Source organism: Ceratotherium simum, chromosome 17 (assembly GCF_057802395.1).
Source record: "Ceratotherium simum simum isolate JZ-2026a chromosome 17, ASM5780239v1, whole genome shotgun sequence".
In the NCBI taxonomy this organism is placed as follows: Eukaryota; Metazoa; Chordata; class Mammalia; order Perissodactyla; family Rhinocerotidae; genus Ceratotherium; species Ceratotherium simum.
Window position 1 is genome coordinate 4,240,688 of NC_141916.1, and position 23,101 is coordinate 4,263,788.

At 40.3% G+C, this 23,101-nt stretch overlaps 1 protein-coding gene across 9 annotated transcripts in view; it reads left to right on the forward strand.

Moving 5' to 3' along the window:
* The window catches only part of GRIP1 (glutamate receptor interacting protein 1), a 623,621-nt gene that overhangs the window by 381,361 nt on the left and 219,159 nt on the right, over positions 1 to 23,101 (forward strand). Inside the window, exon 1 of one of the 9 annotated variants that reach the window (XM_087442063.1) lies at positions 21,899 to 22,196. The exons of the other annotated variants lie outside the window; for them this stretch is intronic. Coding sequence (XP_087298189.1) covers positions 21,914 to 22,196 — 283 coding nt within the window. The 5' untranslated portion in view covers positions 21,899 to 21,913. Of the gene's footprint in view, positions 1 to 21,898; positions 22,197 to 23,101 lie in introns of those variants that run through there. 9 annotated transcript variants of the gene reach the window in all.

Here is a 23,101-nt window from a genome sequence, read left to right on the forward strand (position 1 = left end):
CTCCTCCTTTCCCCTCCTCCTCCTGAAGCTGCTCAGAGCAGTTTGGAGGAAGATACTGGCCGGAGGCCAGGAACAGCACCCGGGAGCTGGAGGCTGAAGGATAAACTGTTGTTAAATTCTGCATGACAGAATTCCCAGTTGAATTCAATCTGGGGACTATCTAGGACTATCTAGAAACCCCACAGAGTTTCTGATTGAATTGAGTCTTTCCCATTCTATAAAGCTAAGTGACCTCATACAGATCAAAAATGAATTTCACTTATTGCCTTTGTTTTCTGAATGGTTTGCTGGTAAATTTGGTTCATAAAGTGTATAGATTCAGTTATAAAGTCTCAGAATCAAGACAGTTTCCAACAGTATTAATTCTTAATGCTATTTTTATGTAAGTGATATTTCTTTGTTTGTTGTCAACGTCTGCCTCCCAAAGCCTAGGAGCTGAAGGCACAGTGACCAAAATCTTTTCCCTCAGCTACATCAAAGCATGACAGTAAAAAGAACAGTGCTAAAGATGAGAGAAATAGGGGGCAGCCCGGTGGCGCAAGCGGTTAAGTGCGCGCCGTCTGCTGTGGTGGCCCGGGGTTCGCCGGTTTGGATCCCAGGTGCGCACCAACGCACTGCTCATTAAGCCATGCTGTGGTGATGTCCCATATAAAGTGGAGGAAGATGTGCACGGATGTTGGCTCAGGGCCAGTCCTCCTCAGAAAAAAGAGGAGGATTGGCATCAGATGTTAGCACAGAGCTGATCTTCCTCACCAAAAAAAAAAAAAAGGGGGGAGGAATGGATTTCACGAGACCAGAAACTTTTAGAAATGTATGAAAGATGGAAAGTGGACACACCAAAGCAGACATTGAAGTCCAGAGCAAATATGTTCCCTAATCTAAAACTAGAAAACCAATCTTTTAAGAAATTCATAGATCTGCGGTGATGATGACCCTCAGCATAAAGCCCTCCCCGTTTTGGTGTGAAGTTAGTGACGGATAGTGTAACATGCCTGCTTGCCATCCTGTCTGTCCCAGCCTGAGGCCCTCACGGGAAGCCTGCCAGTTCTCATGCCTGTCATTCTGGGGGAGGGCTGAGTAAGCAAACATCTGTCTAACTCACACTAGCTACTTGCATTAAGCAACCTAGTTCTTTAGTAAGAAATGTACACTGATAACCTCTGACATTTGGGGACTAACAAATGACCTGAAGAAAGAAGAGGTGATTCAGGCACAAAAGATATATTTTAAAAAATTCTAATTAGGAGCCTTGGAAACATTCAAGAAGGTATTACATACATAATACAAGACCAGCTATAAAGATAAGGGGGCAAAGAGAAATATACAGACTTCTTACAATATAAAAAATGACTACTAAAATCAATATTCACTAAAAAAAAAAAAGTTGACAAAGTAAAGGCAGATATTTGAAAAAAGTGGGTACATAGAAGACCATTTGGAAAGACACAACAGTCACCTAAAAGGTATCAAGAGAACACAGGAACAAAAGGAAGAAGAAATTATAATGGAAATGATTGATGTAAATTACTGAAACTAAAGAATGTTTCCAGATTAAAAGGGTCCATTGAGCCCTAAGGAGGATGACTGAAGGAAGACCTAAAAAAATTCCCTTGAAATTCTAGGACATTATGAAAAAGAGAAGATTCTAAGAGCTTCTCAAGAGAAATAAAAATAGCTTCCTACAAAGGAATGACACTCAACTTGGTATCAGACTTTTTATCAATACTAGATCCTAGAAAAAAAATTTTCGATGCTTTCAAAGTTCTAAGAAGGTATATTTTTATTTTTTTTTATTTTTTTTTTTTTTTTAAAGATTTTATTTTATTTATTTTTCCCCCAAAGCCCCAGTACATAGTTGTCTGTCATAGCTGCACATCCTTCTAGTTGCTGTATGTGGGACGCGGCCCCAGCATGGCTGGAGGAGTGGTGCCTCGGTGCGCACCCGGGATCCGAACCCGGGCCGCCGGCAGCGGAGCGCACGCACTTAACCGCTAAGCCACGGGGCCGGCCCGAAGGTATATTTTTAAAGCTAGAACCGTCAGTCACAGGTAAGCATCAAATAAAGACACTTTTAGGCATGCAGTGATTAAGTCAACTTATATCCAACATACCCTTTTAGAAAAAACTACTTGAGAATAAACTTAAGCAAAATATGTATATGGAATCTAGGAAAGAGGAAAGTGTAAAAGTGGAGAAGCGATGGATCTGATTTAAGAGTGCAGTGGGAAGATGTCCCAGAATGGCAGTTATGTAGTAGAGAGCAGTCAGTCCAAATTAGAACACATCACAGAGTCAGAGGGCCTAAAGAAGATCTTCCAAAGAACATGGATTCCTTATAACAATTAATGAGTGAGTTGGATAAAATTAACCATGAAGTAGAGATGGAATTATTCTTTTGTCAACAGAAAAAGAAAGGCAATTAGAAACCCTAAGAGTACAAAAGCTCAACAAAAAAGTAAAAATCCAAATATGAAGCAATGTAAAATGTGTCATGTTGTTGAACAATTGTTGGAGAATGAGCTTGACCTTCGACTTGGAAGATTCTCCATTGAGTAGCACAGATTTAGTACACAGAGTTGCATCTCCTGCTTTAGGGATTCCATCACATTATTGTATTTTGCAATGAATAATACTTATATAATCATAGTTTTGTAATTGTCATTTATTGGATTTTTCATTTTTATAGTCTATCTGTACAGAGAAAGCACAAAACTAAATTATAATTAGAGAAGAGAATGGAAATGTTATAAACTTTTATAATATGAAGATAATTATATACCTGATGAGCTTGGAGGTTTATGGAGGAAAGAAAAATGGAGGCAAGTATAGGGCTGCTGATTTCCTCAATTTGTGTAGAATATATCTTAAGGTACTAAGTGATGTTGACATATTAAGAATAAAAGTCTACAATTGAAAAGGCTGACGCTATCAATGTTGGCCTACATATGAAGAAATTGAAACTTTCATACACTTCTCGTGGAAGGATAATTTGGCACCAACACTTTTGGAAAACTCTTGGGTAGTATCTACTGAAGCATGACATATACATATCATATGACCCAGCAATTTCACTCCTAGTGTTATACCCAACAATAATGCATAATATATGACTCAAAAGACTTGCACAAGAATAATCATTGCAGCGTTATTTACACTAGCACAAGACTGGAAACAACCCAGCCAACCCTTAACGGCAGAATGGATAAATATGTTATGATATTTAATGGCATACTGTATGTAATTAAAAAGAAAGCACTCTTCATTTTGGCAATAAAATGGATGAATCTCACAAATATAATGTTGAGTTAAAGAAGCTAAACATAAACAAGTACGGGATTCGTTTGTTAAAAAGATAAAAACACTCAAAATCAATCTCTGAGGATAGAAATCAAGATAGTGGAATCAGGAAGGGGACCTATGGGAGGCTGGTACTGGCCTGTGTCTCAGTCTGAGCTGTGATTCCATGGATGTGTTTACTTTGTGAAAACTCATCTAGCTGTTCACTTTTGATTTGTGCACCTTTTGTGTGTATGCTATATTTCAATAAAAGTTTATTTTAAAAAAACATCATTTTAGGTACAGTATTTACATTTCATAAATATAAGTAATAGAAGAACTAATGATAATTACCAAAATAGAGAGGAAGAGAAAGGAAAGAGAGGACCATATAAGTGAAACAGATTTCTCTCTTTCACAGACAACATTGACAAACACTGTTTAAAATTGATAAAGGAAGAAATGGTATCATTTATTTTGGTATTTTCAGAAGTTTGGAAACTGAAACAGTAAAAAAAGGTTTCCTATTGGGGAATGGGAGTGAGGATGAGAAATAATGAGAAAGGATACTTTTACTTTTTATCTTTTACTCTTCTGTACCATTTACGTTAAAAAGAGAAGGACGGGGACGGGAAGCAGGCGGGCCGGCCCGTGGTGTAGTGGGTAAGTTCATGCACGCGCTCTGGTGCGGCAGCCCAGGGTTCACGGGTTTGGATCCTCGGATCCCAGGCATGGACCTACACACTGCTCGTCAAGCCATGCTGTGGTGGCAACCCACATACAAAAAAGAGGAAGATTGGCATAGATGTTAGCTGAGGGACAATCTTCCTCACAAAACAAAAAAAAGAGAGAGAAAAACAAAACAATTAAGAGTAATATTAACAATACTAATAACAGCTACCATTTATTTCATGCTTACCATTACTGAGATACTGAACTAGATATTCTGTGTAGCTTATCTCAATTAAATCTTCACACTTTATATTTTCACAGCATTTATTAGGGTGGAATTTATTAATCCAGTTATAATGATATAAAACATCAAGATACCCAATTATAATACAAAAGACATAAAACATTATTTAGAAAGAAAAATTCTCAGCACCCTAGAATACGTTTGTTATTATATCAAGGCACAATTGAGTCTGAGCTCTCTGGCAGTTAAGGGGGAAAAAATAAACTCTTATTGTGTTTATAAATCTCATTGCCCATTAAAAACCTGGAGAGATAATCAGTACCTGGCAACAAATTCTAGAGGAAATGTACGTTATCAATGTTTATCTAAGGTATGCTATAATTATGTTATGGGAAAAAGATAGAAAAGTTATTTTAAAACTCTTTTTCTTGCTGGCTCACTATGAAAGCCAAGGGTGTAATATTATATCGTAATGTAGGGAAGTAATTTCTGCAGGAAATGCGGGTAGTAGAGTCTGGACATATTGATTTCTGGAGCATTTCCCAGCCTCTGTTCTTCAGAAAACCAGTTATTCTAGATGTTAATAGTTACTCCATCGAAAATGGATTCAAGTTAAGTTATCTTGGAAAATACAGCAAACTGCAATCTCCTTTTTGTAGATTCAAAACCATATTAGCACATTAAAGACGCTTAAAAGTCCAATAGGAAATAAATCTAATTAATTTTGTTTAACTCAGTATTTTTCCAATTTATCTGATGATGGGACCTTTCTCAAGTAAGGCTAACCCTGCAGAAAGCAGATTTGGGGAAAGGTAGTTTATCTCAACACAGGGGGAGCACCACAGGCGTGGAAGGAGCCGTCATTAGTAGATCCTTGGACGGTAGCTTCAAAACTAGTTGTTTCACTCTTGGCAAGTACTGGAAGGTGCATTTTCTGCTAATCGCCTCAAGTACCAGTATTCTCTGGTATTGTTTATAAAATTAGACCCTTGTGATTTAGAGTTCAGAAAGGTAGAAAGTGAAGTTTGCTTCCTGTGACAAGAACTTAGGAGTCTGACAAATTATTTGCTAGACATACTCTTCCCACTTTCAGGCAGGAATAAACGGCAGGGTGTCTGCAGGTAGATGTGACTCCCTCCCCGAAACCCCACCCTCCAAACTGCAGAGCTGTCTGCGTTTGGAATCTGTTGAATCATTTCAAGTCAATTCTGTGAAACCACTAAGTTCTGTGTCATGAAGCGCAAAAGAGATGAGCTGAATTCATAACATTTCAAAGGCAGCTGTTAGAAACTGGCTACCCAGATGAGGAAAGAAGCAGACGATCCTCATACACTGTCTAGTTTTGAATACAACGACTTCCTGAGGAGCCTGGCAAATTAGGTTCTCTACAGAGTGTGCCCTCCTCCGGAGCACTGAATGAGTGAGCTTTTGGGAGGAGGTTCAGTTTTTCATTTATATCTTAGAGAATGTCTGCCAAACATATACATTTTATCATAACTATATCTTGTGCTAAATTCTTTATAGCAATAATCAATCAATACATCCTGATGATAAAACAATGGCATACAATCATCTTCCAGTTTGGTAGGACCTGTGGGCATAATTCCAACAGAGCTCAAAACAGTGTTAAGTTATCCTGATAAAGGTTAACAAGAGGGGGGATGCTCCACCATTTAGAATTAGAACTTGATCTGTCAAACAAGCATTCTTATCCATTCTGATTCTGACAGTAGCATAATGGCACACCCTTTGCAAAAGCATTAATAGCTTTGGGCTTTAATCCAGGAGTGTACAGCTTGAGTCATAGATAGTTCCTGTTTATGGAATCAAAGGCAAAAAAGATCAACGAACACAGAAAAAGTCTTACCTCGTCTCAGTGCAATAAGCGAGAGTTGAGCAGTAATCAGCAAAATGGGCTCCTGAGTGCAGGAGAGTGGATGGAGGGACCCAGGCTGACCGTTTTGTTTTGTTTTGTTTTTATGAAGAAAATGGGTCATAGTTTTGCACTTTGAATGAAATGTAAGGTGGTTTTCCACTTTGGTGGGAGAGCCCACCATGAAGGGATTATGCCCAAGACAGTCATTATAGTAAGTGGCCTGACAAAAGAGGCACAGCCACACGGGACAGAATCTTAGCAATTCTGGGAGGAAGAGTTCTTTTCCTGAGATGTTTTTCAACATTTAGGTAAGGGATAGAAATTTTTAAAGGAGGTTTTCACTTGTTTATTTGTTTTTTGTTTTGATTTAACCAAATCCTAGGAGGAGGCAGGCCAGTAAACCATAAAATGTGGGGAAAGCATCATGAAATAATTCTCCCAATCGTCTAAAGAAATGCGTGCTTCTCTTCTTCCTCCTGGAGATGTCGTACCTCAGACGACGGTGCAGGGAACCTCAGCTCTTGTCAGCCAAAAGTTGTTCAAAGAAATTTATTAGAACATTTCCCCCACTCCAAAGAAATATGTTGCCCTGAAAAGATTTGAAGTTAAACAGTTGGTGCATGATTTCCCCCGTATTTAACTGTGTTCAACTTGTACAGACTTTTGGTGGGAGGCTGGAGTGGGGGGTTGAGGGAGCCGGGAGAGGGACAGTGAACTGAGATAACACAGAGGCCTCCAAGATTATTAGACGTTAGTCAGCCATGGACAGGAGGAAAACCTCTCCAGAAGGACATTTGGAATGGAGAAAATCTGGATCTTTCTCAGCCTGGTTCCTCGTTTGAAACACAGAACACTGAAAATGTTTTGAGTGACTATTTTCTTAATTCTTCAAGGATGGTACACAATCAGTGTTATTCTCAATGCATGGGAGTATGGATATCTTAGAGTATCGGTGCTTCCTTCTGTTGCTGAACACAGAGTGGGAAAGGCTGCAGTGTTACTTATGGAAAAGAAAAGATCCTCGCTTCATCTAAATCTTACCTGGCCGAAATTTCACAGTTTAACACATGGTGAAAGTAATACACACGGTGAAAGCTTAGAACAGTTACATTAAGTGCTAAAGATTAATTTCAGGATGAATTAATCATTTTATTCAAAATTTCTTAAGAGCAGAGATGGAAAGAAAAATAGGTTGGTGATATAAATAGGACACTGGCCATTGTAAAGGCTTGAGATAGTGCTTTAGTAATGCTTAAAGTAAAACTAAATGAGGACTCAGAAAGATATTAGTTTGGGAAAAAGAAAATGTATGAATTATCTCATCTTTTCCATCACTTCAGTGAAATTTTAGACCATACCGAGTGTAAAATATATGTTATATAGTGTCTGATATTCAAATGTAGTTCGTCTGAGATTTTAATAAAGACCATGATGAATTTTCTAGACAGGGCTGTCCCCAAGTCAAATTGAGAATAGTAGTAGGGAGGGTTTGTTTTGGTTTCTTTCCCACCTACCCTGTTTTTCCAGAGTCTAATCAGGGTTTCATCTTCAGAGGACCTTACTCTCAGAGCTAGTGTTTTGGTTTGGCGTTTTTTTGTTTTCGTTTTTTTTGGAGAGAAGTAGTCTCTGCTTTGAGAAATTAACTCGTAGGGACTCTGATTGCTTCCCTGTTCCAGGACTTGACCTTTTCATCGGGAATTCTCGATGAGCAAAATCCCCTCAAGATTCACATCTCCAGAGGCAGAACTTTAAACTCTCTGACCGGCTGATATTCAGCACAGAAAGTTCAGATCAGCTACATAGGTTGCTTCCTACTCTTAAGGACAATTCTGCTTTCAGACTACTGTGTAGAAGCCATTTTTCCCCCAAATGTTACTCAGTTTCTATAAGGTCGTGAATCTTCATCACAACTGGAAACTTGAGAATATTTCTGTGTTTCTGGGAAAGCCACCATGTATCTGCATGTTCACCTTTTATTTTCCTCAGAATTAAGACATCCATTCCAACTTCAATTTTTCTGTGTGTTCAGAATATAACTAGTGATTTATATAGAGATCAGATGATATATATAGGTATAATCTGTAATATGTGTATTTGTATATATATAATATGTATATAATTTGTATATATATGTAACATATATATGAATACACACTCAGACATGCACGCATAAACTTATTGGATGCTCTGCAAAAATACATTTACTTTTCCCATTCCCAAATACCCACTGCTGTAATGCAGAGGGCCATTATCTTACTCCTCTCAGTATCCCAGCAGCTCAGCTAGCAAAATGCCTGGAACACATCAGGCAATCAATAAATATAAATATATAAATAAATAAAATTGAATTGATAATAAAGTTAATAACTTAGCCTTCTGTTCACACATCTCCCCACAAAACAGAAATATGTTACTGTGTTACCATATGAAATAGTGGGCTGAAGATGGCCTATAAGAAATATATGTGAAGTGCTTTGTAAAATTTTATATAAATATCGGATAGTATTATGTTCCCATGAAATACAAACATTTGAAATCTTATAATCATACTATGTAAGTATAGTTTTAGTAATAGACCCTGGATTAATAATAACCAATTGATACTAGGTCGTTAGCTGAAGAATAGGTTTTTGATTTCAAATATCAATAAAAAGATAATTCATGGATTTAGTCGTTTTTATTCCTTGCCTTAAACAGTGTTAAATGTTTAGCTATGACCTAGGAACAATTTGATAAGTATTCTAATACTAAGATAGTGCCATTCATTTAAATAAGTAGACATATCATTATAAAAGGTGGTATATTAGGTTATGATATTGATTTCAATATTAAATGTTTAGCTATTATTTTAGGGTATGAATGTTAGAGATCATTTTAATAGCAGAATTAAGGTTTGAAGACATATGAAGAAAATTCCAATGAGGACACAATATTGATTCCTTATCCTTGAAGATAGCCGACAGTTCACTAGAGAATGGTTAGGCCGAGGCTGCTGAATCTTAGCGGTTTAGGCACCAACACGAGAATCATAGAAAACAATAGATAGCTTATAGTTTTTCTCTCTAGAGAAGCATGAGCATTGATTTATTTTGATGGCTGTCTTTGTACAGCAAACAGAATTATTTTAATAGAAAAACAATCCTTTGTTTATTTTGTGTGTAGAAGCTATGTGTTAACTTGAGATATATTTGGGGAATTTGTGCTATATTAGGCCGTTTTTCTGGTCTAAAAGCAAGGTGGAACTTCTTTTTCTTTTCCGCTAGAGAGAGTTTACCGGAGAATTCCATGGCAACAATTCACCAAGAGTTAACAGTTACTGAGCCTCTAGTGGGTGTATGGGTACAAAACTGGGTCCTTCAAGAAATATATCTTGTAAATGTCCATGTTTACAGGATGTACTAGATACACTGTCAGAATGAACAGCCATTTGAAAGGAAAAAGAATTGTTCCCTTAGATTGAAATCAGTGTACATATACAGTTTATGTTAAATTAGAGTCTATACTGAGACTGGTGCATATGTTCTTTTTTCTTGCCTATAAAATGGAAATAGTACATTAATCCTCAAGGATTGTGTGACACTGTATTACATGCATGTGGAAATGTAGCTTTTAAATGTTTTGTTTTGAAGGAAATAAAGCAAAGTTGTTTTCAAAAAGGAATGTACAATGACAGCTTCATCCGTTCATTCCCAGCTGTTTATTGAGTTCCTGCTAAATGTGAGGTGAAGCTCTGGCTGGTGAGGGTTTACACAGCAGTGAGCACAGCAAGTGTGGTCCCTGCATCTGTGGAGCTTAGCTCCTAATGGTAGAGCCAGACAATAAACAAATAGACAAATAAATGCATATTCTCAGTGTTATGCAGGAAGTTAAAGGAGGATGTGGGGTTAGGGAGCAAGGAGGAGGTGCTGTTTGAGGTAGGGTAGTCAGGGACGGCCTCTCTGACGAAATGATGTTGGAGCCAAGACGTGAAAGCCATGTGAGTATCTGGGGGAAGAGTGTTCTATCCAGAGGGAACAGCAAGTGCAAAGGCCCTGAGGTAGGAATGAGCTTGGTGTGCATGGCTCACCAAGGAGACCATTCTGTTAGAGCAGAGTAAGTGAAGCAAAGAGTTCAGGAGCTGGTTTTTAAGTGAGGGGTTTTAAGTTGATTTCTTACCATATCCATTTGCAGTCACACCCCTGAGATGGCTCCATAAAGATATAGATTACAAGAATACAAGACTACAAGTTGGTTTAGTACTGTACTTTACTCACGAGGCGTCTCTTCACATTTACAAGGACCCTTCCTAGCTGCGAAGAGAGCCCTCATCCAGATCCACAGTCAGCATGGGCTGCGTTAAGTTCTCAAAGTAATTTGCTAATTAATGATAGCAATAATCTTGTGCTTTGTTTTCATCATTCTTATTGATTTGTTTTGTCTCTGCCTCTTTGGGGTTTTTTTTTTGCATTAACATGTCAATCGAATAAACATTCTTTGTCTCATATATTGTTTATTAACTGTTGAAATAATTGTGTACCGTGATTTTCACTAATAAGTACATTTTAAAATTGAGAATTTGCCCTCCCAGAGGTTTATCAGAAGGAGTTACCTTGTTAGGGAGAGAGAAACTGTAAACTACTCACTTATAAAATTTAAAATATCTTTTATGTTTCTGTACGAACCAAAATTAAAGTTAAATCCCCAAAACAAATGACTTTTTCAAACATTTAAGAGTAAACTTTAAAATCACCTAAAATAGAGTTGTCTGGAAGACATGATGGCTGTCATGTTTTGTGTGTTGTCTTCCTCTTATCCATCTATGAAGATTTTATTAATTTTCATGGCAGTTTGATAGATGCTAAATGCTGGTGAAGTCGTCAAACTGCCGTGAAAGGGAAACCCATTGTAGCTGGAAATAGACCAGCTCTATTCCTGGTCTAGGGGGATGAGGGGTGGTGCAGCTTTTAGAATCTGCTTCTCCAACCACAGTCAGATGTCCCCAACTTTTAAGCCTGGAAAAAAATTACTTTCTAACCAAAGACAATTTTGCTCAATAAAAATAATCTTCTATTGATGTAAAGGACTTGAAAGGACTTACTTCATTTGAGTAGAAGATTGGAGGGAAGCTGGAATTTTTGGCCACATAGACACCCCACCTAGAGACATCAAGCCTGCCTGTCCTCACCACCTTTTCTGAAGCTGTGTTCTGTCCACCTATGAGGATTGGGCACCAAAGCGACTCCCAAAGACAGAAATATTCTCCTTCTCTTGGGGGCCCCTGAGGTCTGAGAGTGACTTAGGGATCACACCATATACTGACAGCTCATCATCTTCCTCCTTTCAGGACCCCTGCTGGGGATGCATTCCTTTTTTTTTTTTTTTTTTTAGTGAGGAGATTGGCTCTGAGCTAACATCTGTTGCCAAATCTTCCTCTTTTTGCTGAGGAAGGTTAGCCTTGAGCTAACATCTGTGCTCATCCTCCTCCATTTTGTATGTGGGACACCACCACACATGGCTTGATGAGTGGTACATAGGTGGCTTGATGAGTGGTACATAGGTCTGCACCCGGGATCTGAACCTGCGAACCCTAGACCGCCAAAGCTCGCGAACTTAACCACTATACCACCAGGCCGGCCCTGGAGATGCATCCTTGATTGAGAAATTGGCGTTAGAGAGTTGTCTCACATCACTTAAAGATGGCAATTTGATGAGGCAAATCTAACCTTTTGATTAATTCCCTGCAACTGGCAATGCGAAAGCTAGAGTTAAAATGAACTGCTCCAGGGGCCGGCCCCGTGGCTTAGCGGTTAAGTACGTGCACTCCGCTGCTGGCGGCCAGGGTCAGATCCCGGGCGCGCACCGACGCACCGCTTCTCCCGCCATGCTGAGGCCGCGTCCCACATACAGCAACTAGAAGGATGTGCAGCTATGACATACAACTATCTGCTGGGGCTTTGGGGGAAAAAAATAAATAAATAAAATTATAAACAAACAAAAAAAATGAACTGCTCCTGTATTTTCTTATTGTTTAAATAAGACATTGTTTAAATAAATATCATATGTGGTGATAAGTTCTGCCTATTGGCAGAACTGGTCCTATTGGGTCAATCCAATAGAGAAAATAGAGATTAGGAAGATTTCCAGGTTATCAGGGAGGATTTTCTATTGGGATGAAAACTGTGTGAGAATAAATACTAGAAAGCTAAAGAGAAAGTTCCTTTCTTTACAGGTCACATAAAATACTGCATTGTAAACAGCATCTGAGAAGAGAGGGTTGAGTTGCAAACTGAAATGCTGACAGAAGCGAAGCATTTAATATTTATTTAATAAATAAGTAAGCGCCATTCCCCATGACCTCGACTGCCTGACCTGGGCACACTGTTTGCGCGTTAAACACCTAAGGATACCGTCTTCATTTTTGCAAAGAAATATGTTCTCCCCAATTTTGTGTGAAACATAGGCCCTCTCAGTCCATCTCTATTTTTTTCCCTCTTTCTTAGAGGCTAGGAGACAATGAAGTATTTCCCTCCACAAGAAAAACAGTGCCAGCGAGAATCCGCGGTCACTGACGGCCGGCCTTGGTGTCAGGAGGGCAGTGGCAAACCGGGGAGTCACGCTGGAGACGCACGGCCTGTCTCAGTGTGGCTGCGGCTACACGCCTTGACTGTTGCCAGGCAGAAGTACAAGCCAGGCATCGTCCGGTGTTTTGATTTTGCAATAAAAGCCAGGTATCTGATTTTTTACTGGGAAATCTCCCAATTTTAAAATGTTGATTCTATTAAAAAAAATACTGAGTTGGCTAACAAAATTCACTTATAGTTCAGATTTTGCCTGTGGTTGGCAGTTTCCGAGTTGTGCATTGCATATTCTACAGCAAAATCAAGTTGTTCATTCATCCATTCATTCATTCAACAAACATTTATTGAGTACCACGTCATGATTGGTGCTATGGGACTTGCAAAGATAAATAATACACTGCACTCAAAGAACTGAGTCTGGTGGATGCCTCACCCTAGCCTGGAAAACACATCCGTACTCATAGTTCAATTATTCCCCATATGTTTATAGGCTTCAGATCAACACTCTCACCTGACCTTCAGTATATCTAATTTCCTTCAAATATCATGTATCAATAAACTCGGTCTACTTGTATCAACATGAATACACGTTCAAGGCATAATAATGAGAAAAAAAGAAATTAAAAACTTGCATAAAATATGGAGAATGATTTTATGTGAATTTTTAAGGCACACAAAACAATACTATATATTATAGGAACATCCAACTGTAGGAAAAGTGTAAAAACCTCCACAGCCGAAGGATAACACCATCCACTTGAGGACAGTGATTGCCTCTGGGGGAAGAGGGAAGGGAATGAGATGCAGATGTTGGTCTGTGGCCGTATCTGCAACACTTTATTTCTTTGAGAATATCTGATGCAATTTTGACAAAATGTAAACATTTGTTCAATCTTGGTGATAGGTACTTAGGCATCTCGTGTTTTCTATGTTTGTTTTCTCTGTCTTCTTGCCTACAATATTTTCCATAGATAATAAAAATACAATAAGAAAGTAAAAAATCGGCATGACTAAATTAGATTTTTTCTCTTTATTTCTAAGGGAATGGCTTTTCTAATTTTCACCATTGCTTTAGTGGCACTAGCCTCCCAGACGTAAATTATTTAAATTTTCCCTCTTGTTCGTCCCCAGTGGCTAACCCAATCTGTTACTCATGAAATCTACCTTCAAAACATCTCTTTCCATTTTTATTGTATCGTTCTGTATTGTCATTTCAACCTCACTCCTTGCAGGGATGCTGGCCCCAGCTCGCTGTTCCATGCCGTCATCCTACATCACTTGACTTCTGCCTGTGAAGGGCTTTTGTCCCTGTTCTCTCTGAGCCTGTGTACATCAAGTCACCACAATCTGTGTCCAGTCCTCAGCCCAGTAGGCCACCAAATGCCACCCAGTGCTGTATGTTTCACATTTTTGTCCACAGATACTTATCTTGTTTTTAAGTGTGGCTATGCCCCCTTCGTTTTGTTTTAAATTTTCATTGCTGTGTGTTTGGCATGAGCAGGAGGAATTCTGTGTGTATTCATGCCACAGTCCACTGAATTGCAATGATATTTCATACAGGCGATTATCTTGGATAGAGTGTATGGTAATCTGCCAAATTCTTACAGCAGATAGTTTCTTCCTTTAGGTCTAGTGTGGACAAACAATTTCTTGGGTTCAGTATCCCCTCAGTGACGTCAATGCTGACATGCCAGATTGAGGCGTATAAGAAACTGAAGGAAAGGTAATACTGGGACGAAGCTTCTATTCTGTGCATCAGATTAATAAATGGAGGAATTGCTAATCCAGAGATGTTAGATTCTTCACTGATTCTGTTTCCACAATTAGTACTCACTCTAGGTGATATTTTTGGGAGGTAGGTGGATGAGTACAAAATTGCTAAATATTCTGTGAAAAGGCGAGCTGTACAGCTTACAGGGGCACCTAAAGTTTATAAAGTGCCTGATTTTAGCTACTTGGTGTTTTCCCCAAAAATAGATGTTTGGAAAGTAGGGTGGTAACTAGATTGATTACATATTAATACTTGTGGGAGAGAGATTTTTTTTAAATCTCTTTTAAATTGAGAAACAGTGAAAATTGTATGTGGAAACTGAGAGCTTGTGATCTAGAAATCAGCGTCAAGGGATCCAAGGATTCAGCTCTTAGCACAAGCGGCAAAACCGCCACAGATTCACCAGCCACAGCTTTCCCGGCACAAAATCATTGTGAGCACACGAGAGTTTATCCCAGAACAACCTCATTAGCACACTTCCATGTTGGACTCTTTTAAGATAGTCTTCTTTATTTCTGGAATCTTTCAAGTAAAGCAACTGGCATTCCTACTTGAGAGATCAAACAAACTGGAGATGAAATGCTGTGGCCGGTTTCCAAATCCTCCTCTGCACCTTTCACCATTTGCAAGGCGTCCACGGCGCTGAAGAAAGTCCCAGGCAGAAGTCTCTGGAGTAGAAGTCTTTCATTAGATTCTAAAGAGGAAAGGCCAGACTCCTCCTTAGTCATGTCAGCCTTGGCCGCAGTGGGACAGAGTGCGTGGAGAGAGAAGTCATGGAGCTTCAGCCCACAGCCACCACCCCCGCCTGTCGATTCTGCCCACTGACACCAACACTAAGCTCCCAACGCCAGCTGCCACCCTTCAAACCCCTGTTTTCTCTCTCCCACTGTGTTAGAATCTCTATGATGGCAAACCACTGTCTCCGGCAATTCCTTGTTTCCTCCGTAGCTCCCACTATAGGACTTGCATTTGAGAGTAGTGGAACAGTTGTTTCACATCATTTGAATATTAAGAAAAATTTTCACCTTTCCAAAAAGGTGGAATACTTCTCTTCCATTAAATTTAAACATACTACCCAGAACCCCCCTTTGCTTCCTAGTATTGTAATTTTTCTCACAATGACTTCCAGATGCCACAACCTCTGCTGAGAAAACTCTAAAATATGGTGTGCATTACAGTTGGAAATGGATCTGGGCAGCCCTGAGTGCTCCCTTCCTGATTCTAATGTTTTTTCCTTAATAAAAGCAATGTATTCAGAGGTGATAGATGATATTATTTAGTTTAGAAAGAAGGACTAGTCCTCCCCTCCCTCCTCCTTAAAATTATGTCCATGGAGATTTCCACCAAGCACAGGAATTTGTTTTCCTCATCATCCAATATTGTAAAATTCTGCTTTGTGTGTCACCATCGTGCCAGGGAACGGTCACAGACATGATCCTAATGTGCTTGTCTGCTGTCTCCCAAGTTAGTCGTGGTGTATTAAGTGAATAACATCTTTTAAATTCTTTTGGCGGCTATTTTTGCTGAAGTGCTCTTATCTATGTTAAAAGAACAATAATTGTGAGTATTCTGATTTGGAAATAAAGAGAAATTGAAAGTGTTGGGGGGAAAAATGCTAAATGACAAAGGGAGAAAAGCAGTCCCTTGAGCAGAACACAAAAGCTTGTGATTTAGGAAATAATTTAAATTTTGCTGATGCCTCTCCTCCACCCTCCAGCTTTCCTGGGCTCTACAGAAGATTCTAGGATGTGAAATGAATCTATGGAATGTGAATGTAAGGAGATTAACGGATACAACAAATGAAATTCTAGGTTTCTTATTTTGGTGCTTAATATTCAAGAGTTGCTAGAACACTGGTTGACTAGGCAGGGTAGAATCCCCCAAAACCACAAAGTATATGCATCCCAATGGGAAATGAATGTTCTAGCAGGAGGGCCTAACACATGTAGGGAATACATACTAACACACACTAGGCAGTAATAATAATAACTACTAATGATGTTTGCTGAGCACTTTCCATGTACGTTAGGCATCATTCTAAGTGTTACCTATCTTATCCCCTTTAATCCTACAACAGGGCTGTGAGTTGGGTATTATTACCATGCTCCTTTTAGAGATGAGGAAGTTGGGGGACAGGGAAGTTAAGTAGTTTGCCCAAAATCATGCTGCTAGATTTGAACCTGGGCACTGTGGCACCAGAGCCAGACTCCTGCCCTCTGCTCTGTTTCCTTTCTATAGTTACAATAAATATTTGTTGAATAAATGAGGAGTAGTAGTTTGAGGGAAGAGTTTAGTCCTCAAGTGTATTGGGGTTGCCAGTTGGGTTTGTAGAAGAACATTACACAACATTGCAAGAATCTGTTAACCCAAAATATTACATACCCAAAACTACACAACACAAGGGCAGCATCAGTATATGTTTGTGCTCATTGCAAACCATGTACCAAATCTCAGAGAGAGTATCTTTGATCTGTAATGTCCTATGTGTTTCAAACGTTGGTTTCTTCTCTAATTCTCTCTTGATAATTAAGATCAACCTGTGGTCTAAGCTCTGAATAGTTAATGTTAGTGACCAGTATGTGTAAGCTATCCTTCCAAGAAGGTGTTACTTGTCACCATGTCTGGTGATCGAGATAATGTGTGAAGTATTTCCATTCGGCCCTTTCTACTGAGAAAACTTAAGTTGTTTCTCACTGACTGTATTCTACTAAAATTCAAATTCCAAAACATAGCATGTTCATAACTTGATCTTTGAGGGCTCACAATTTCCTCAGCATCAGACTGACAACAGATAAGATAATTTCTCTCTAGTAAGATACACTTTATTTGCTAACTAAACTTCTTGGACAAAGCCCATGAGATTAAGAAATATTTCTGTCCTGATGCTTTTCTCCCTCAAGCATCCAGAGATATAGTTGGCGTAGATGAACTTTGGCCAGTAAGGTATCCCCTTGGCCAGATGACCCAATAGACTTTTAAAAGCATTAGTCTATCAATGACTTAAGCTGGGGTACAAATCTCTGGTTGCTGCACAGGTAGGGTGGGGTACTCTCACTTAGACTCAGAGCCCACCACCATGGTGCACAGGTGGGGTGGGCTACTCTCACTTACTCAGAGCCCACCACCGTGGTGCACAGGTCGGTGGGGTACTCTCACTCAGAGCCCACCACCGTGGTGCACAGGCGGGGTGGGGTACTCTCACTCAGAGCCCACCACCGTGGTGCACAGGCGGGGTGGGGTACTCTCACTTACTCAGGGCCCACCACCGTGGTGCACAGGTGGGGTGGGGTACTCTCAGTTAGAATCGAAGCCCACCACCGTGGTGCACAGGTGGGGTGGGGTACTCTCACTTACTCAGGGCCCACCACCATGGTGCACAGGTGGGATGGGCTACTCTCACTTACTCAGAGCCCACCACCGTGGTGCACAGGTTGGTGGGGTACTCTCACTCAGAGCCCACCACCGTGGTGCACAGGCGGGGTGGGGTACTCTGACTTACTCAGAGCCCACCGCCATGGTGCACAGGTGGGGTGGGCTACTCTCACTTACTCAGGGCCCACCACCGTGGTGCCCAGGGAAGGAATGGCCAGGAGAGCCTGTGCTTGCTCACTCAGCTGTTGTTGGGGGAAGACAGGCAGAGAGTGGGTGCTGGGATATGGTAGAAGACTGGAAGCCGTAAGACTCAGATCTATCGCTCACTAGATGCATTCCCTGAGAGCCCTCTAAAGGCTTTCTGAGTCTCGGTTTTCCTTTTCTGTGAAATAGACATAATACCTAGCCCTAAAACTCACCACTTTGGTCCATACAGTATGGAATACAAAATTTCCAGCCTCTTCTCTCACTACCTGACAACCCAAGAAGATGGGATATAGTCCTCCATCTGTACGGATATGTGGTTTTTCTATTTCGATGTCTTTGCTTATGTTGTTTCTTTTCCTGGCGTGTCCATTTTCCTCATGTCCATGTGTCTGAAACCTACCTCTTTTGCAAGTCCTAGTTTAAATACTCTGTCTAAAATGAAACTTTACCCACTTCCACCAAGCAGAAGTAATTCTCTCTTCTCTTTGTTCCAGCTATGGTGTGCGCACTCGAGGGCATTTAGCGTGCCCTTCCTTCCGTTGCACCCATTTGTTGCTGCTTGTCTGTGTCCCACTGGGCTGCAAGCTCCTTGTGAGGGAAATCATGTCTGTTCCATCCCTGGATCCCTAGCCGGTGCTTAGCATGGCTCCTTGCACACTGGCAGTCAATAACTGTGTGTTTGAGTTGCATGAGAGGGGGGAACTGAAGGCATATCTCTGGACCTTTCTCCCAGTCCAGGCTTGAGGGACTCTGCTTCTCAGACTGAGTCTGAGACAACCCAAAGTGGTAAGGGAGACAGAGCTGATGGCCTTCTCTGGTTCTCCTACTTGTAATCTTCTGTATTCTTTGGAATCAGTTGCTTCCTCGTAGATGGATGCACTCTCGGGATTTTATAGATTGATTTTATACATTTTTATGTATAGATTTTATACATTTTTTAAAGAGAATGAAGCCAGACCAACTTCAAACATGAAATTGCGGGGGAAGTATGCAAATGTTCTGCATTTTATTTGATTTAGTTTAAGAAATCTATTGATTCTTTTTTCTTTTCTTAGTTATTGCATCTGGTCTTCTTCCTTTTTAAATTACAGGAGTGTTCGTTCCTTTCTTTGCTTATCCCCTGTGAGTCTACATGGCAAAAAACCAAGAGAGTGAATTTCCACATTGCCGTGTATATGATCAAATGAAAGTCACAAAATGAACCTAAGTTTATCAATAATGTTCACTTATCGGGATCATCGACATATCTTATACATTGATATTCCCTCTATATTGTTTTAGAAATATTTAATTATCAAGTTTCCATTACAGTATTATTCATGTAAGTAGGTGATCAAAATATTACAACGTGGGTGATAATCTCACCAACTCTCTCATCAATTTCCTGCTCTCAGTGCATTCAGCCCTTCTCTCATGGAATCCTGGACTTGAATACATTGTTCTCTCTGCCTGTTTCATTGCCTCTCTGCAGCTAGTAATGAACCCAAAGGGCTCGGTCTTTCAGAACATTTTCACGACTGCAGTGATCACACTGGAATGCTTTAGAGTGAAAGGAACATTTTGGCTGAAATCCAATTCGACAGACATTTATCGAGCAACTGCCATGGGCTGGAAAACCGGGGATGCCCATCCATTGCTTGTTTTGTTTGAGCTCAGGGAGGGGGGAAACCACGCATCCAGCTATCATACAAGTCAAACCACGATAAACGTGAACAGGGAGAGGAGAGCCCCTCAGGATGAGGAAAGGAAAGGCATTAACACTTACTGCATACCATATCCTCTCAGGGGTGATATAAAACATTCAACAATCTCTACGGCTGGGCACTGACCAGGCAGAATGGACATTGGCCACAGCGTGCAGCAGAGTCCCGCAGAGCCAGACAGTACCCCTTAAGTTGCCGGATCACGGGAAGGTCGAGGCTCTGGGTGAAGTGGTGAGGCTCGGGGTAGAAGAAGGCACTGGCGGGGCTGGGGGGTGAGGGAGAAGCACATGAGGGGCAACAGCTTTTACCAGCTGTTTTGAAAGTATTTCGATATTTTACCCCTGATATGGCCATCTTGGTGCAAAGCAGGAGAGGATCAAACACAGCGACCCCATGAGCTAAGTATTACTGAGCAGAATTTAAAATGAGGAACTCACATATCAGGGCGGGGACGGAGGCACACCGCTGGTAGAAGAGAGAACTGGGCTCAACCCGCGTCTCCCCGTCTGTAATCGTGACTAGTTCATACTCACAAATGCAGAGGAGGAGGAGGGGGAGGAAGACGATCATGATGTTCAAAGAAAGCGCCTTTGAGCTGGGCCTTTAAAGTCAAAGGTATTCTATCATCACTTCTCCAAGAATATGTGATGTCAGGTTAGCTTGTTCCATCTCTAGGAAGGGTCTTATCATTCTTTCCTCGCTAGCCTTCTCTCCCTTCCTTTCTTCCCATATTTACCACTTTCCTCAGACAAAAGTTCTTAGTCTGGGGTTCAGTTGCTGGGGGCCGTGGATGAGCTCCAGGGACCCTAGATCCCATTGCGTTTGTGTCTGCCAATGTGCTTTTCTTTTTTCCATTTTTCCCATTTTTTTCTTAAGTTTTTAAGGACTAGTTACATTTCTAAATTACAATTTGATTTCATTTGTTGTTTTAGTGACTAGAATATTTACATTTTCTAGGGAATTGTGTAAATTCAGGGCTTTTGTCCTTAAAGTTTTGGGAAGTTAATTCAAGAATATTGTATCCCAATGTGAATTTTTGTGGGAAGATGATCCACAGTTTTCTTCTGGTTCTCGAGGCCTCGGTATAACTCCATTCCATTAGAGGAGACTAAAAAATATTCCACAGATGGAAATTTTAAGTATTATGATGTCATAGAATGTAACATTCTGAAAATACAGCATATCCACTTGAATTTCCAAGACCTGAAAAAGTAAGTACTCTCTCTTTGGCACTTCCATGTATATTACCATCAAATAATGGCATTTCCTCTCACACATACCAATGAATACGCTAGGCATTTTAGAGAAAGGAGAGACCACAGAACTTAGGCAACCTTGGCAGACATGGCCACACGTTAGTCATGGCCGACATTTAGAGACCACAGGTCATAGGGGCAGTTCCAGTGCACGGGGCGGTGGCCTGGGGGTCTAGTGCAGTGGTCAAGTTCAAGCTTGGGATCCGACCACTGGGGTTCCACCTTGGCTGTTGCTTCCCTGCTCTGTAGCTGCGGACAAGTTACTCATCTCCATGTGCCGCCATATCCTCATCTTGAACATGAAGGTGTTAATAGTACCTGTTTTTTACCATGGTTGTGGAGAGTAAGCGGTTCGTGCAAGGTGGGCTGCTGGACCCTTGCACCAAGGCCCAGTGGCAGAGGATCAGAGGACCCCACGCCCCAGTAAACCCTCCTCCTGTCAGTCCTCACCTCCTCTTGCTCCCTGGCCTTTATTTGTGGTCACTTTTGTGCTGGTGTCCTCTGTTGCTGTCTCCTCGTCTTTATCCATGGCTTCCCCTGTCCCGTTGGTAGGGTGGGAATAGGTAGAGGAAATGAAAACTATGACATGATTCTGGAGGCTTGTCCTGTTTTAATGTAGCAAATAAAAATATCTCAAGATTCCAGAACTACTCATTCGGTCAAGTAAAACTCAAAACAAAGGAAAGCAGCACCTCTATTTTACGCTTTACCCAGCAAGGCTCATATTCTTAGTTCCCTAATACGTTTCTCAAGTACAGTTTACACTTGTGGCCATGTCAGTGAAACTGTCAATCAACAAACATTGCTTGAGAGATCAATATACATAAAACATAAAGGGGGATAAAAAGTAATTTCATTTATTAAAAGTAAATACACAGGATGCAAAGATTAGCAAGGATTCTGTGAGTCTAATCATCCATTCCTATTTGACTGAAATCTTGTGTACCTTTTTTTGTGTTTAGAGTTTTTTAAAAGATGAATGGACATTGCAGCCCATCTTGAGAAAGCCATGGCAGAGTCAGTTAAGAAACATCAGTCTAGCACTTCTGAACCTTCTCTTCCAGCAACTTTAGTCCCCAACAGCATCTCCTTTAATACTGATGGTTCCATCCAATATAAAGAAAAGCCATATTCCTCTGCCTCTGAAGCCCTAGATGCTTACATTGACGATTTTCATTTAAGCTGTGAGCTTCCTGATATTGATGATACAGAGGGTAACTTGGATCACAGCCCTCTTGAGCTTCTTGCTAAACTAAACAGTGGTAAGCTTTCGTTATTTTCTGAGTTCAATTTTTAATTATCTGTAGAAAGCTGAGGCTTTGAGAAGTTCTATGTTCTAAAAGATTTTTTCCTTGGAAAATAATTGTCTTAACAATTCATGAATCTTTTCCTAAGATTGTTATATAATTTTATGTTTCCAAAACTTTTTCAGCAGTAGATTCCTTTGAATTGAGAGTGAATTACAGAAAATGCATCCCAGCCTTGATTTCAGAGTGGTAAAGCTGTGGCCTTGGGCTTTGTGACTGAAAGTGTGACAAAGTCACTTAAATACTCCGACCTACAGTTGCCCCTTTATAAAATAAGAATAATAATAATAATAGTGCCTCACAGGGTTATTGTGGGAACTAAATGTATGTGCAAACGCTCTGTGAATTGTAGTGTCTGTGGAGTACCCAGGTTCTTTCTGTAGCGCAGTGAACGCTATAATAGAAGTAGGCGCCTTGGGGTCTGGCTCCCCTTCTGGTGATGACGCTTGAGATAGGAGAAATCACTGACTCTCCCCGGGCTTGAGTGTCTCTGTCAATAAGATGAGGAGACTTCACTTTATGAGCTCCATAACTTTAAAATTCCATAGTATGTAGATGGCAGAAAAATAAAATTGGTCAACTCGAATATTTCTCATGAAAAAAGTGTCATTTGTAGAAGCTGAAAAAATACTATCATGAAAGCAAAACGGGATGTGAATCTGAATTTGTGGCTGATTGCCCGTGAGGCCTTTGGGGAAATACACCTGTCTGGTAGTAATTTCTCTTATCTATGTAATAGGAATAATAATAATAGTAAAAGTGCCTGTTTCTCCATGAAACATGGTCTTTTTAAGACTATATGTTAGTGTGCACAAAAGGATATTAGAAAACTGTACATTACAAAAGTAAGGCGACATTTA